Genomic DNA, 15,079 nt, shown 5'->3' on the forward strand with positions numbered 1-15,079 from the left:
CAAAACCAATGGGAAACATTTCTGTAGACATCCTCACACACCCCCATCCCCATTTGCTTATTGAAATAACAACAAATAAAAAATACATGTACCTATTCCAGAATGCCTGTGAAACACGTTTGTCTGCTACCTAAGTACTTCAGATACAATAAACTGAAAGGCTTAGATCAGGTATTTGAAAGGCAGAACCTGGTGTGAATGGTATCAGGAAATACATCCTCTTTAAACATTCTGGTGTGCTCTGTGCCCAGACAGTGAAACTCAGCTTCTTCCATTGCTTAGAAATTAAAGCTTGGATCCTGTCTGAGCAGTAACGCCCCACTTGGTATCATTAATAAGACTAACTTCCTTTCAGTTAGCAGCAGAACAAGCAGCATTTCAGTGCACAGGATAAGGGAGGTTCAAACATAGCAAATTTGTTTAGGAGGGCTGCATCCAGAGAAAACTGATCAGGTAAGGAAGACGCATATATACATGTATGTGTGTGTGTGTGTGTGTGTGTTTGGAAGAAGTGGGGGCTTTCCAGATATTTGAAGCAGAGAAATCACTCTTGTAGGTTCAGGATATGAAACAATGTGAAATGTCTGAGCCGCATATATTCAGAGATAAGTGCTTGGATGAGGTATTAGCACATTAACAGCCTTATGTTAATAGTGGTGTTTTTCTCACAGTGGGTTTTTGTTACTTGTCACTGAGACTGCAGTCTTATATGCATTTACTTGGGATTAAGTCCCATTGAACACAGACATGCATCAAATTAGGAAATGGGTTGGTGGTTTGATAAATGCAACATATGCTTTAGAAGAGGGACTGGATTAGGATGGAAGTAGTTTTCTTGCATTTTTCACTAGCTCTTTTCAAAATGAAATTTCATAATACTGTGCCAGAGCAGTTTTTGGAGAAGCACTTCTTTGAAATCAACAGAATTTCCCTTGCTGTGCCTGTGAAGTAGTGAGGTGTACGAGGCTCTGGTTCTGACTGAGAATCCTGGATTGTGTTTAATGATGAAGTCATTAATTGAGTACCGTTACTCTCTGTAGGCATAGTTTTTAATGTTAATAGTTTACTTGACGTGCATGCCACTACATATTTGCTTAATGAATTGAATGTATATTCATTTGAGTTTGTTATGGAAAGTTAACATTGCTGGGGCACTGGAAAGGCTGCCAAGTCAAAGCACAGGAATTGTGACTTATCGCAAAAATATCTGTTTCCTTTTGGGAAATGCCAGAAGTGAGCCTTTCATCTTGGAAGCAACAGGACTTAAATAATGGACTTCTGTCCCTACCCATCTCAGCATGCTTCCCCAGTGCATTGGGATAACAGCCCTTAGCCACTGCACTAGATGCTAAACTGAGGGAACTCTGCATCCCAATATATGGATCTGTGTAATTCCTTTTAAAGTCAGTAACTGTAAATTCAGGGTATGTAAATGACTGAGAGAAAAAGGGCAGTTATCAGAGGGGGGGAAACAACCCTTGGTTAGGCCAAAGTGTTTCTAAAAATGTGTTGACAACCTTTTGTGCCCATCATTTCTAAAAACACTATAGTCTCCATATTTTAATGATTGCTGTTTCCTTATTTCCTTTCTACTGTAGTTGGTGGAATGGAATTTATTCTTTAAAACTGCAATTTTTTAAAAAAATATTTTTTAATTTTCTAATGAAAGCCCATGGGAGTTAATAATGCAGTACTTGGAATGATGGGGGAAGGAGTAACTACCATGTGGAGTAAAAGCAGCAGGAGCAAATTTCTGGACCTGTGTGTGTGTAGGTGAACAAGCAATCCCCTTAGTGTTACTGAATCCTACCACTTCTGTTTACTGGTCTGCCCTCCCACCTGTACCCCTTCTTCCTTTGCTCCCCCTTTCCTCTTAATAAATTTGTTACTAAGGTCCCTTTTCCGTTCATATGCTGGATCCTGCAGAGGGCTTAGAAGGAAGCTATCGAATGGGAGTGAAACCTGGTTCATAAGCAGGCCTGTCTTTCCTTGAGGGCAGAAAGTTCTGAAGTTTGAGAAGCAGGCTCAACCTGGTTCTTGCCTCCACTATGGGAGAAGAAGAGTCCTCGTTCCCTTTTGGAACATTTTCCCCTTGGCTTTGAGACTATTTTGGGCTCTCTTTCCCCAAGCCCATTTTCTGTGAGCCAGGCACCTGGCTCCTGAGCAGCTTGGTGTAATTTTTGCCCCCTATTTGATTTTGCTCACTGGTGAAGCTTGGGCTTCACAACACTTTTCATTTTGCAATATTTTCTTCACTCTCTACATGGATTAATTTCCCCACTTGGACTTTGCTGAGTTCTACACCCTGGATTCTAGGAGGGTTGTGTGTTTTTTCAACCTTTCTGTGGGTCTATGAATGCCTGGTCTTCAGATCTCTCCTTGGTATTCCTTCATTTTTTCTTCAAGTTTGGGCCATACTGCTATAAATTTGAAAGCTTCAAACACTTAATTTAACTAGTTAGGACTACTTAAATTTCCACCAGTCCAAAGTAACATTTCAAACTGCTGCTGGGTCTATATGGGCCCACTAACATTGATTTGGGCCTACTCACATTGTTTTTCTAATAGCTCTTAGCAAAAGTTAAACTGTAATGTATTTTGCGTAGTGCCGTGGCTCCCAATTAGCTAAGTACTGTGGACCCCTTGTATTTCAAATGCCAAGCCATGGACCCCCTACTTTATGTTTCCTGACTTGGAGCTGAGCAGCCATAGTCTCTGTAGTCACCTGGGCAAAACTCCATATGAGGCCACTACAGAATTGGTTTGTAAAGCAATTCCCACATGTGGACAATGCAAGGAGGTTCTGCTTCATGGTACCGACTGCAATTGCAAGCTCCCTAATGTGGTGGATGAATTTGGACAACAGAAGGATGAATTTTGGACAGCAGAAGCAGGGAAGAGCAGCTGGCCCAACTGAAGTAGAAGCTAGAAAAGTAAGCCAGTTCCCAGAGAGAGAGAGCGAACAGCGAGTGAGCTAACAGGAAGAGCAAACAGGAGTTTGACGAGAGGAGTTTGGCAGGGAAGGTCAAGGGGGAGGCCTCTAAGAAAAAAAAGAGGGGGGGAAACAAAGAGAAACATAAAGAGAAACACCCCCAACACACACACACACACACCAACCAAAAAATCTTATTTTCTCTTAAGAAATACTCATAAAGTTGTGTACCTTCAAAGAAAAGGCAATTCCACTATAATCAGAAAGGAAAAAACAAAGCAGAAATAGACAATATGGATGGAAAGGAGCCCCTAGAGGTGGTGACCTGCAAAGGGTGTGCAATGTTCGTGTTTCTGTCTGAGCTCAACATGGCGTATACCTGCAACAAGTGCAAGCTGGTGGCACTTTTGGAAGAAAAAGTGAGAGGACTTGAGCGGCGAGTGTCCACCCTCCAAGGAATAAGAGAAGTCGAGGAGTTCTTAGACCGAACTGTGGAACTGCAACAGCAACAAGAAGCACATGAGATTGATGAGCATCACCCAGCTAAAGCAAAAGTGGAGTATGCTGAGGGGAGGAAAGCCAATGAAGAGGAAACTCTGGAAAAAAGTGACAGTTAGGAGCAGAAGAACTAGAAGGCATTCTGCACCGGTGGAACCATTAGAGTTAAGCAACCGCTTTCAGCTACTGGAGGATGAGATTGAAGGACAGGGCCTTGCTAGACCTACCTGATAATCCAGCTGGGAGTCGGGGCGACGGCACGCTACAGCTAGCGCGCGCCGTCGCCCTTTTCCACACGTAAGACGCGATGGGGCAAGGGGAAGCCCCGTTGCGTCCGCCATTTTTGTTTAGGGTTAAAGGGCCATGTGTGCAGTAGCGCACCGCCGGAGAAGGTAAGTGTTTTTTAAAATAAATATAGAGTCCCCGCTCCTCCTGCCCCTGATTTCCCCCCCACAATGCCTGATGGCCCCCCTGGCCGCTCGCTCACCTGCCCTCCCCCCTCCCCGATGCCCTGTCCCCCGTCCTTCTTCCCCCCTCCCCAATGCCCTGTCTCCTGTCCTTCTTCCCCCGTCTGCCATGTCTGTGCCCTATCCCCCGTCCTTCTTCCCCCCCTCTCTCCTGCTGAGTCTGGCCTTTCCCCCAGCCCCTATCTCCCCCCCCCCCGTGATTCCCCCCTGGCCTGATGGGCACAGTGCTCCTATGAGCGCTGTGCCCAATCCATGGCTTCTCCCGGCTACTCGCGAGTAAGCGAGCAGCCGGGAAAAGCCACGGACCCTGTTAGAGTTTCCGCAGCTCTGGCCTCAGGCCGGGGCTGTGGAAAAGCCGGGCCATAAGCAAATCCACATATCCCGGCTTAAGGGAGGCGTTAGCCCGGCCTGACCCCGGAATCTCCTGTGCGTCATCTGGATGCACAGGAGGGAGACCGGGCCTCATACCACGCTAACGCCTCGTCTAGCAATGGCCACAGTTTGCAGAGGAAGAATTACAGAAGACACCATGCAACAGTGAACAAGAGGCAGAAGGTAGGTCAACCAAGAAGAAAAGAGTAGTCGTTGTGGGAGACTCCCTGCTGCGTGCGATTGAAACCCAAGTATGTCGTGAAGACCCATGGACTCACCAGGTGTGCTGTCTCCCTGGAGCACAGATTAGAGATACGACTGAAGGGTTACCACAGCTCATAAAGCCCACGGACACTTAACCCTTTTTTCTCAACCATGTGGGAACAAATAATGTCGCCAAGCAGAGCTACGAAGAAATCATTTCAGACTTTGAAGCTCTGGGAAGGAAACTGAAGAACTTTGGGGCCCAGGTAGTTTTCTCATCCATCCTCCCGGTTCTTGGAAGAGGATTAGAAAGGGAAAGAAAAATACTCCGGATGAACGACTGACTTCGAAGGTGGTGCCGTCGAGAGAGTTTTGGATTCTGGGGCCACGGGCTACGCTACATGGAACATGGACTGCTGGCAAGGGATGGGTTGCAGCTCATAAGGGCTGGAAAGAATGTATTCGGCCACAGCATGAAGAACTTGAGGGCTTTAAGCTGAATCTTACGGGGCAGGAGACGTAAACTTTGAGGCAACAATGGATGAAGGCCAATGCACCACAGTACAGAGAACAGCTTCAATAGTGCCCCCAAATAGTGTCTGCAACAATGTAGGAACAAAGCCAGACTATAAAACACATGGTCTTCAATGTCTATATATTAATGCCCAGAGCATGGGAAACAAACAGAATGAACTTGAACTCTTATTACATGAAGGCAAATACGATTTGATAGGTATAACTGAAACTTGGTGGGATGACTCCCATGACTGGAATATAGCAATTGAAGGATATAACTTGTTCAAAAAGAACAGAAGAAATAGAAAGGGAGGTGGAGTTGCGCTATATGTTAAAAATACCTATCCCTGCACAGAAATACAGGCGGATCAGACTGGGAATCCCATTGAGAGCATCTGGATTAAAATAAATGGGGCAAGGAATAAAAAGAACATGATAATTGAAGTCTACTACCGACCACCCAAGCAAGGAGAGGACGAGGAGGAAACTTTTGTGAAACAAATTGCCAGTGTTTCAAGGAAGTGTGATGTAGTAGTGATGGGGGACTTCAATTACCCTGATATCTGTTGGGAGACCAATACTGCCAAAAGTGGCCCTTCCAAGAAATTCCTGACATGTGTACGTGATAATTTTCTTCTACAGAAAGTGGAGGAAGGAACTAGAGGATCGGCAATCCTTGACTTGATATTGACCAATAGGGATGACTTAGTGGATAAAACGGCAGTTACGGGAACTCTGGGGGAAAGTGACCACGTCATACTTGAATTCTTGATTATAAAGGAGAAAAAAGTTAAGTGTAGCCATACACGTACTCTGGATGTTAGGAAAGCTGATTTTAATAAACTCAGAACTATGATAAGTAAGGTCCCGTAGCAAGAAAGCCTAATGAGAAAAGGAGTGCAGGATGGGTGGGAGTATTTAAAAGAGGAAATTTTAAAGGCACAGTTACAAATAATTCCAACAAGGAGAAAAGATAGGAGACAACAGAGGAAACCAATGTGGCTCCACAAAAAGCTTAGAGATGACCTGAAAACAAAAAAGGATACATATAGGAAGTGGAAGGAAGGCTAGGCTACAAAAGAAGAGTACAGACAAGTGGCGCAGAAGTGCCAAAATGGCGTCAGGAAGGCTAAAGCTGTGAATGAGCTGAGATTAGCAAGGGATGCTAAAAGCAATAAAAAGGCTTTCTTCAGATATGTGAGTAGTAAAAGACAGAGGAAAGAAATGGTGGTTCAACTGCTTAATGAGGATGGCAAATTGATAACAGACGACAAAGAAAAGGCTGAAGTGCTCAATTCCTACTTTGCCTCAGTCTTCTCCCAAAAGCGGGTCTATGACCCCCCTGGAAAAAGTGAAGCAGAAGTTGAGGGAGCAGGATTGCAGTTTGAGATTGATAAACAAATGGTCAAAGAACACCTAATTTCCTTGAATGAGTTCAAATCTCCAGGGCCCGATGAACTGCATCCTAGATAAATGAAGTAGCTGGCGGAAGAACTCTCAGAACCTTTGTCTACTATCTTTGCAAAATCATGGAAGACGGGTGAAGTGCCGGACGACTGGAGGAGGGCTAACGTTGTCCCTATCTTCAAAAAGGAGGAACCTGGGAACTACAGACCAGTCAGTCTGACATCCATCCCTGGGAAAATTCTGGAGCAGATTATAAAGAAGTCAATCTGTAAACACCTTGAAATCAATGAAGTGATTACTAGAAGCCAACATGGATTTGTCAGGAACAAGTCCTGTCAGACTAATTTGATCTCATTTTTTGATAGGATAACCTCCTTTGAGTGTGGGAATGCTCTGGACGTCATATATCTTGACTTCAGCAAAGCGTTTGACAAAGTACCACATGACATTCTGATTAACAAACTAGCTAAAAGTGGGCTAGATGGAACAACTATTAGGTGGATTCACAGTTGGCTACAGAATCGGACTCAAAGAGTACTTATCAATGGAACCTTCTCAAACTGGGGAGAGGCAACGAGTGGGGTACCGCAGGGCTCAGTCCTGGGCCCAGTGCTCTTCAACATTTTTATTAATGATTTGGACGAGGAGGTGCAGGGAACGCTGATCAAATTTGCAGATGACACAAAATTGGGTGGGATAGCTAATACCCTGGAAGACAGAAATAAACTTCAAAGTGATCTTGATAGGCTGGAGTGCTGGGCTGAAAACAACAGGATGAAATTTAATAAGGATAAATGCCAAGTTCTACATTTAGGAAATAGAAACCAAAGGCACAGTTACAAGATGGGGGATACTTGGCTCAGCAATACAACAAACGAGAAGGATCTTGGAATTGTAGATCGCAAGTGTGAATATGAGCCAACAGTGCGATATGGCTGCAGGAAAGGCAAATGCTATTTTAGGATGTATTAATAGAAGTATAGCTTCCAAATCACGTGAGATACTGGTTCCTCTCTATTCGGCCCTGGTTAGGCCTCATCTAGAGTATTGCGTCCAGTTCTGGGCTCCACAATTTAAGAAGGACGCAATCAAGCTGGAGCGTGTTCAGAGGGGGGCATCTAGGATGATCAGGGGTCTGGAAACAAAGCCCTATGAAGAGGGACAGAAAGAACTGGACATGTTTAGCCTGGAGAAGAGAAGATTGAGGGGAGACATGATAGCACTCTTCAAATACTTAAATGGTTGTCACACAGAGGAGGGCCAGGATCTCTTCTCGATCCTCCCAGAGTGCAGGACACGGAATAACGAGCTCAAGTTAAAGGAAGCCAGATTCCAGCTGGACATCAGGAAAAACATCCTGACTGTTAGAGCAGTATGACAATGGAGCCAGTTACCTAGGGAGGTTGTGGGCTCTCCCACACTAGAGGCCTTCAAGAGGCAGCTGGACAAGCATCTGTCAGGGATGCTTTAGGGTGGATTCCTGCATTGATCAGGGGGTTGGACTTGATGGCCTTGTAGGACCCTTCCAACTCTGCTATTCTATGATTCTATAATCTAGACTGACCCCAACCACATAACACTATTAAGAGGTCTGTACCCCCAGACTGTTAAAAGCAAACAAACTTGCAGACCATAATAACAGTTTTTATGTGCCCATTTGCTTTATGAGACTTAAATTTATTTATTTATTTATTTATTTATTTATTTATTTATTTATTAAAACATTAGTATCCCACCCTATATTACTGAGATCTCAGGGCAGCATACAAATAAAATCAGAACAATGTAAATGTAAATATACACAGATAAAAAAGTATTAAATTGTTAACAAATTAAAACCATTATAACATTTTTAAAAGCAATAAAACTATTAAAACGATGTGTGACCATGGAGAATTTAGCCCTCAAAGGCTTTGATAAAGAGACATGTTTTAATGAAGCCAGTGTCGGCACCAGTCAGGCTCCAAGGGGAGGGTATTCCACGACAGGGGTGCCACGACAGAGAAAGCCCTCTCCCATGTACCACCATAATATATGTCTCACATTGGTGGAACACAGAGAAGGGCTCTTTCAAAAGATCTCAGGCATATATAGGGAGAGGCACTCCCTCAAGTACCGAGGTCCCAAGCCATTTAGGGCTTTATGTGTCATTGACAACAGCTTGAATTCTGACCTGAAGTGTGTAGGCAGCCAATGCAGTTCTTTTAAGACCAGTGTTAAATGTCTTTATAGGATGTTCTGGTGAGCAGTCTAGCTGCTGCATTTTGCACTAGTTGCAACTTCAAAGTCATCTTCAAGAGCAGCCCCATGTAGAGTACAATGCAGTTGTCTAGTTGGGAAGTTACTGCTGTGACTAGGTTGTCCCTGTCAAGGAAAGACTGTAGCTGGAGAATCAGCCGAAGCTGACCCCAAGTACTCCGGGCAATGAAGTCCACCTGGGACTCCCGTGACCAGGATGGATCTAGGAGTACTCCCAAGCTGCGCACCTGCTCCTTCAGAGGGAGTAGAAGCCCACCCAGAACGTTTATCCAATTCCCGGGCTTGGGAGCCACCAATCCACATAGCTTTGGTCTTATCAGGATTCAGCTTCAGTTTATTAGCCCTCATCCAGCCCATTATAGCCTCCAGGCTATAACTTTCTTCACCCCAGCTGATGCTGATGACAAGGAGAAGTAGAACTGAGTATCATCAGCATACTGATGGCACCCAATCCCCCTAATGACCTCACGCAATGTCTTCATATAGATGTTGAACAACATGGGGGAATAGAATAGAGACCTGTGGCACCCCACGGCTGAGATTAGGCCAGGGCCTTGGCTCGCAGCAGGCGAGCAGCCTCCCACCCGGCCACCAAGGGCCCCGGCTGTGCCTCGCTCATGTTCCGGACTGTGTCGCTGCCCCCTTCGTGGGGTGGGGGGAATGAAAAGGCAGAAAGGGGGGTAGGATTACCTTGGAAAGCCTGGAGGAGTCAGACAAGGGACTTAGCAACCTGTATCAGCTGACGTTACACATTGTTACTGTTGCTTAGCAACCTGTATCAGCTGAAGCCTGTACAGAAACATACCTAAGCATATAAATAGATAGATAGATAGATAGATTTTAACTACTTTCCCCGCTCCCCCCACCTTACCCCCGATGGGTGCAGAGCCGGGTAAACCCGTGGAAACAGGGCACACGGTCTGTGGTCTCGGGCTCAGCCCGAGACCATGGAAAAAGTGAGCCTAAAGGGGAGGGCTGTATCCCAGGGCAAGGGAGGGCTGATCCCCCCTGATCCCCTGTGCATCATCTGGATGCACAGGGACAATCCTGGGGTTCGCTCTGGGGTAAAGCCTGGTCTAGCTAAGGCCAAAGTATGCCTTCTATAGATACAGTCGCTCCTGGTAAATAAAAGGCACTCCTATCCAACGATGCCACCTGCCTGCACCTCCACTGCACCCAGAGGATCCCCGAAGTTGTGAACATGGCCTTCTAGATGGAGTGCAACCCAAAATCACTGTCAAACCTCCATGCAAATCAGGAGACCTCCCAAACTGGACCTCTGTCTTACATGGATTAACTTCAGTTTGTTGGTCCTCACCTCTCCCAATACAGCCTCCACACCCACATTGAAAGCCCAGCAATGGCCCAAATGGCCTTCAGACCTCCCAAAGTTGCCCACCACTGGTGTAAAGAGTCTCAGTTCTCCAACCAGTTTGTTCAAGCTGCACAAGCTGAAAAGTATCTATACCAATATGATAAAATAGTGTCCAGCTGCATCAATCTCTGGCACTGCAATAATGATGGCATCCAAATTGATGTGGAAATCTCCAAGATGCATTGCACATTGGTTACAGCAGACTTCTCAGCTTCCACCAACTGCCTCCGTAGACCTTCATGAAAAAGATTCCTCACCATTTGGAAAACTTCTGTTGGCCAGCATTATGGAAATGCAGTGGTGCCGGTGGCAGAGAAGTACGCCACCCGAAGTAGGCCAGGGTTCCCCAATGCAGCACCTATGGACCGCTGCCATAGTGGCTACAAGACTCTCCTGCCTCTTCTTAAATTGCAGGGCATCAGGGTGTGCTGTGAAGCACAGCACCTGCTAAGGCTCCAGTCATCTGCAATCTTAATTTGCCCAGAAATTAAGGGCAAATTAAGATGCAGGTAGCTGGAGCCTCGGCAGGTGCTGTGCTTCACAGCACACCCTGATGCCCTGGGAAAACAAAAATGGGCCGTGCTGGCTACCAGTGCCTAGTGATTGGGGGTGGGGGACAACTGGGGTGTGTGGCGGGTCTCAGAGTGGAAGCAGGGATAGGAGGAGGAGAAGGGAAGTGTGTGTGTGTGTCGATCGATGGATGGGTGGGTGGATGGATGGATGGATGGATGGGGTTCATGCATGGGGTGGAGAACTGTGGAGAGAGTTGACTAGCAGACAGCAAAGAAGTAGGTAGGGCATTAAACAAAAAATTGGTTTGAGTAATGAATTTTGGGGAAATTGATTTGGGGGTGATCATCCTATTGATTTGGAGAAATTACTTTAGATTATTTTGAGATGATATGGGGCTATTAATTGGCTTGCCTTCTGTAAACTACTACTGTACCCTCAGATTTCATAAATTGCTTTGAGAGGCTGTATGACTGAAAAGTAATGCTTTAAAATTAAATAAAAACAGTACTTCCCTTCATCTGCCAGAAAGTAAACACTACGCTGGCAGGTTTTAGACATAAGAATTACAAGCATGAAGAATATAGGGACTGTCCCATGGAATACCACAGCATAACAAGCAAACAGCATGCAATAGAAGATAATAAATTTTTAGAAATCCCACCAGCAGGAGGGTGCTGTTGCACTCCTGACCCACTTGTGGAGTTTCACACAGGTGGCTGGTTGGCCACTGTGTGAACAGAACGTTGGATGAGACGGACGCTTGGTGGCTCTTCTCATGTTCTTATCTGACGCTTTAGAAGGAGCTGAATGTTTATTTTCTTTAAAAACAATAAAACATTATCTTCTTTTGTTTTCCTTGTCATCTCTGCAGCAACAAAGACAAGCAAAATGCTCTTTTGGAAGATGATGATATTCTGGATCCTAATGAATGTCAGAAAGTCTTCCCAGGGTTCAGTGGACTTGAATTTTGGCTCACACATCCATTCATCTGTGAGTAATTTTTCACTATATATAGTTGTCTCAATTGAGGACCAAGGGGCTGTCTATATGTCCTCTAAGACCCATAGGGGCCCTGCAGTGGTGCTAGGTCAGTTATACAACACAGCAACCAACTTGCAGCCACCGGGGGGCTTTTTGTCGAAGCTGCACTGTAAAAGAAAAGACAGGAACTTCAGCCCCCACTTTTTTCTTCGAAGTGAGGTCAGCAGGGCCCTTCCTACTAGGCATGTGCTCCGCTCCGATTAGGAGCGTAGAAGCAGTAGCGGATTGGCCTGCTCCGCCTTACCCAGAGGCGGAGTAGGAGCGGACCGTGGACCCCTAGAAGCAAGGCGAAGAGAAGCGCCCATTTTTCGGAGCTCCTAGTTCAGGCGGAGCCCTCTGGTCGCCATCTTGAAAACATTTCGCCCATAGGATTGCATTGCGGCAAATAATCGTGGATAACTACGTAGTTTTTGAAGCTATCGTTCTGGAAATTCTTGTGCACAGAGAGTCGTGGATGGGGGTCATTTTGAGACTACTCTCACCTCTCTGCGTCGTGCGGGTCACGTGCTAGAATTTTTTAAAAATCGGGTCAACAGCGCGGCTCAAACGGTGATTTTCGGCTTTTCACCCATAGGATTGCATTGCGGGAACGAATCGGGGATAACTGGGGGGGGGTTTAAGCTATCGTTCTGAAATTATTGTGCTTAGACAGTCGTGGATGGGGGTCATTTTGAGACTACTCTCAACTTTCTGCGTCCTGTGGTTCACGTGCAATATTTTTTTGAAAATCGGGGTTTGGTTTTTTTTATTTTTTTTGAAGCGATGACAGGCACATTCAACTCCCAATCCTGATGAGAACTGATCACCTCATGAAGCATCATCCTCCAATCCCAGCGTTGGAGGGGGGACTAAGGCAGACCCACCCTGAGAGCTTTCTGCTTTGTGTCTCGGCGTTCGTGGAGGGAAGACTTAGTTTAGTGCTGCTGGACTTTGGAGATAGATTAGGATTTTGCTTGGCGTGTGTGTGTGTGTTTGTTTGCTTCTTTCTGACTTATAGCTTAGTTTGCCCTGTGTTTTCCCTTACTTTGACTTAATATAAACTTTATTTTTAAATTTTGGAGTGTGTGTTTGGTTGGTTGGGTTGGTTGTCCCCCCCCCTTCCCTCTATTAAAGCCTGACTGTGTTCCTTCTGCTTTTGTGAAAGCTTTCTTTTGAAAGCATACACACACTTCTTGTCCCATTTCCCTACATTTATTAGTAATATTCTTAAACATATTATTATATTCTTTTACATATTCTTAGTAGTATATATATTAGTATATTCTCATACATATTAGTAGTAGTATTAATATTTTATTAGTCATCATGAGAAGAGGGAGCAGGCGTGCTGAAAGCAGCAAGGCTCAGGCTGGCACCAGTAAGCAGGCAGGTGGCAAGAGGCAGGTGGCAGCAAGAGGCAGGTTGCAAGAGGCAGGTGGCAGCAGTGCCATTAGAGGAGGAGTAGGAGTATCTCCTTCATTATCCTTTGAGCCCATGAGCCCGCTGATGGACCTAGACGAGGTCCTCAGCACAGTGGAGGGGGAGGAGGAGGAGGCGGTGGTCCTCCAGGATGTGGGGGCTGAGGAGGAGCAGCAGCAGGCCGAGGCTCTCTCCCCAGTCTCATCCCACACCTCTTCCGCTGCAACCCCTGTTTCTGTGGCAACACCAGAGAGCTCAGGCGGGCAATTGGTGGTGTCACCATGGAAGCGAAAGACAAGCATCGTGTGGGACCACTTTGAGTTGGGAGTGGATCCCCGCTTTGCTGTCTGTCGCCACTGCAAACTCAGCCTAAGCAGGGGTTCATCTACAGGGCATTATGGAACCAGCAGCATGAAGATGCATCTTCAGAGGAAGCACCAGTCGGTCTTGCTGGGGAAAGGCGGGAAAGGCGACTGGTTCCAGGGGAAAGCCGAAGGCTGCTGCTGGCACTGCCACTCTAAGCTCTCCATCTCCCATCCCCACAAGGGTTAGGCAGGCAACCCTGCAGGACATGGGGTGGGGGAAGTATGGACCCACAAGATGGCGTTTTCCAACGCCCACCCAGGGTGCTACTGTGGTGGGGCATCTGCCGGGACTGACTCCTCCCCAATACTAGATCTATGACATGTCACTCTGCCTGCCCCTCTGCTAGCCTGTCCTCCTCGGTGACCGACTCGCTGGGATGGTTTGCGTTTGCAATGCGTGACTAACTGCAGTGCTGGCTTAGAAACCAGCCATCCTTGCCTCACTTCCTTGTGCCCCAAGAAATGCCCGCAGCCTGCCTGCCTGCCTGTCTGCCCGCCTCCCCCGGGGTGCTGCTGTGGTGGGGCATCTGCCAGGACTGACTCCTCGCCTGCTCTGCCTGCCTCTCTGCCCGCCTGGTGCCTGGGAGATGGGCTTTGTGGTTCGTGCCCAGCACCCTCCAGCACGCTTGCTCCCAGTCGTCCTCCTCTGTGCCCCTCAATGCGTAACTGCTGGCTTAGAAAGAAACAACCAGCCATCTTTGCCTCACTTGCTCCTTGCGCCCGCTTACGGGTTGGTTTGCTATGCGTTAGTGCTCAAGCCATCCTTGCGGCACTACAATGCATGCTGCCTGCCTGCCTGCCTTCCCTCCCTTCTCCCCTTCCCGCCTTGCAGGGATGGTGTATGTGTCTTGCTTTGACTCAGGGGAGAAGTCCTTCCTGCGCTCACTTAGACTTTATCAAGTTCAATAATCCATTTTTCAAGTGTGCAAGAAGATTTAGGGTTATCTCATGGCATGTTGGGATTTCCTTTGAACTGGCCCCATTGAGCTGTCTGCATTGCAACTTTAAATCCCTGACATACTGGAGTGCCCGATTTTCAAAACTTCCCCTAACATCAGGGGATGATGGGATTGCCTTGAAACTTGGCATCCATGTGGACACATGGGTAAGCTGTCCTGGTGCCGAGTTTGAGGTTTCTAACGTGCAAATTGACGTAGTTGTAGAATGGGACTTGATTTGGGGTGCCAAAAATCAGGGGATGATGGGATTGCCTTGAGTCTGGGCGTCCATGTGGACACATAGATAAGCTGTCCTGGTGCCGAGTTTGAGGTTTCTAACATGCAAATTGACGGAGCTATCCCAAGGGGTGTGAATGGGGTGCCCGATTTTCAAAAATTCCCCAAAAATCAGGGGATGATGGGATTTGCTTGAAACTTGGCATCCATGTGGACACGTGGATAAGCTATCATGGTGCCGAGTTTGAGGTTTCTAACATGCAAATTGACGGAGCTATCGAAAGGGGTGTGAATTAGGGTTATGGGTGGTGCGTTAGAGGTTTGAGCCGCGCCAAAAATCAGGGGATGATGGGACTGCCTTGAGTCTGGGCGTCCATGTGGACACATGGATAAGCTTTCATGGTGCCGAGTTTGAGGTTTCTAACATCCAAATTGACGGAGCTATCCCAAGGGGTGTGAATGGGGTGCCCGATTTTCAAAAATTCCCCAAAAATCAGTGGATGATGGGATTTGCTTGAAACTTGGCATGCGTATGTATACGTCCATGAGGTGTCATG

General features: G+C 46.5%; 1 protein-coding gene across 1 annotated transcript in view; it reads left to right on the top strand.

Moving 5' to 3' along the window:
- Positions 1-366: 366 nt before the first annotated feature.
- ADGRF5 (adhesion G protein-coupled receptor F5) overlaps positions 367-15,079 on the top strand; it is a 72,510-nt gene continuing 57,797 nt past the window's right edge. The window contains exons 1-2 of the mRNA XM_063115917.1: positions 367-453; positions 11,415-11,533. Coding sequence (XP_062971987.1) covers positions 11,432-11,533 — 102 coding nt within the window. The 5' untranslated portion in view covers positions 367-453; positions 11,415-11,431. The remainder of the gene's footprint in view (positions 454-11,414; positions 11,534-15,079) is intronic.

The sequence above is a fragment of the Elgaria multicarinata genome, chromosome 2 (assembly GCF_023053635.1).
Source record: "Elgaria multicarinata webbii isolate HBS135686 ecotype San Diego chromosome 2, rElgMul1.1.pri, whole genome shotgun sequence".
NCBI classification, from domain to species: domain Eukaryota; kingdom Metazoa; phylum Chordata; class Lepidosauria; order Squamata; family Anguidae; genus Elgaria; species Elgaria multicarinata.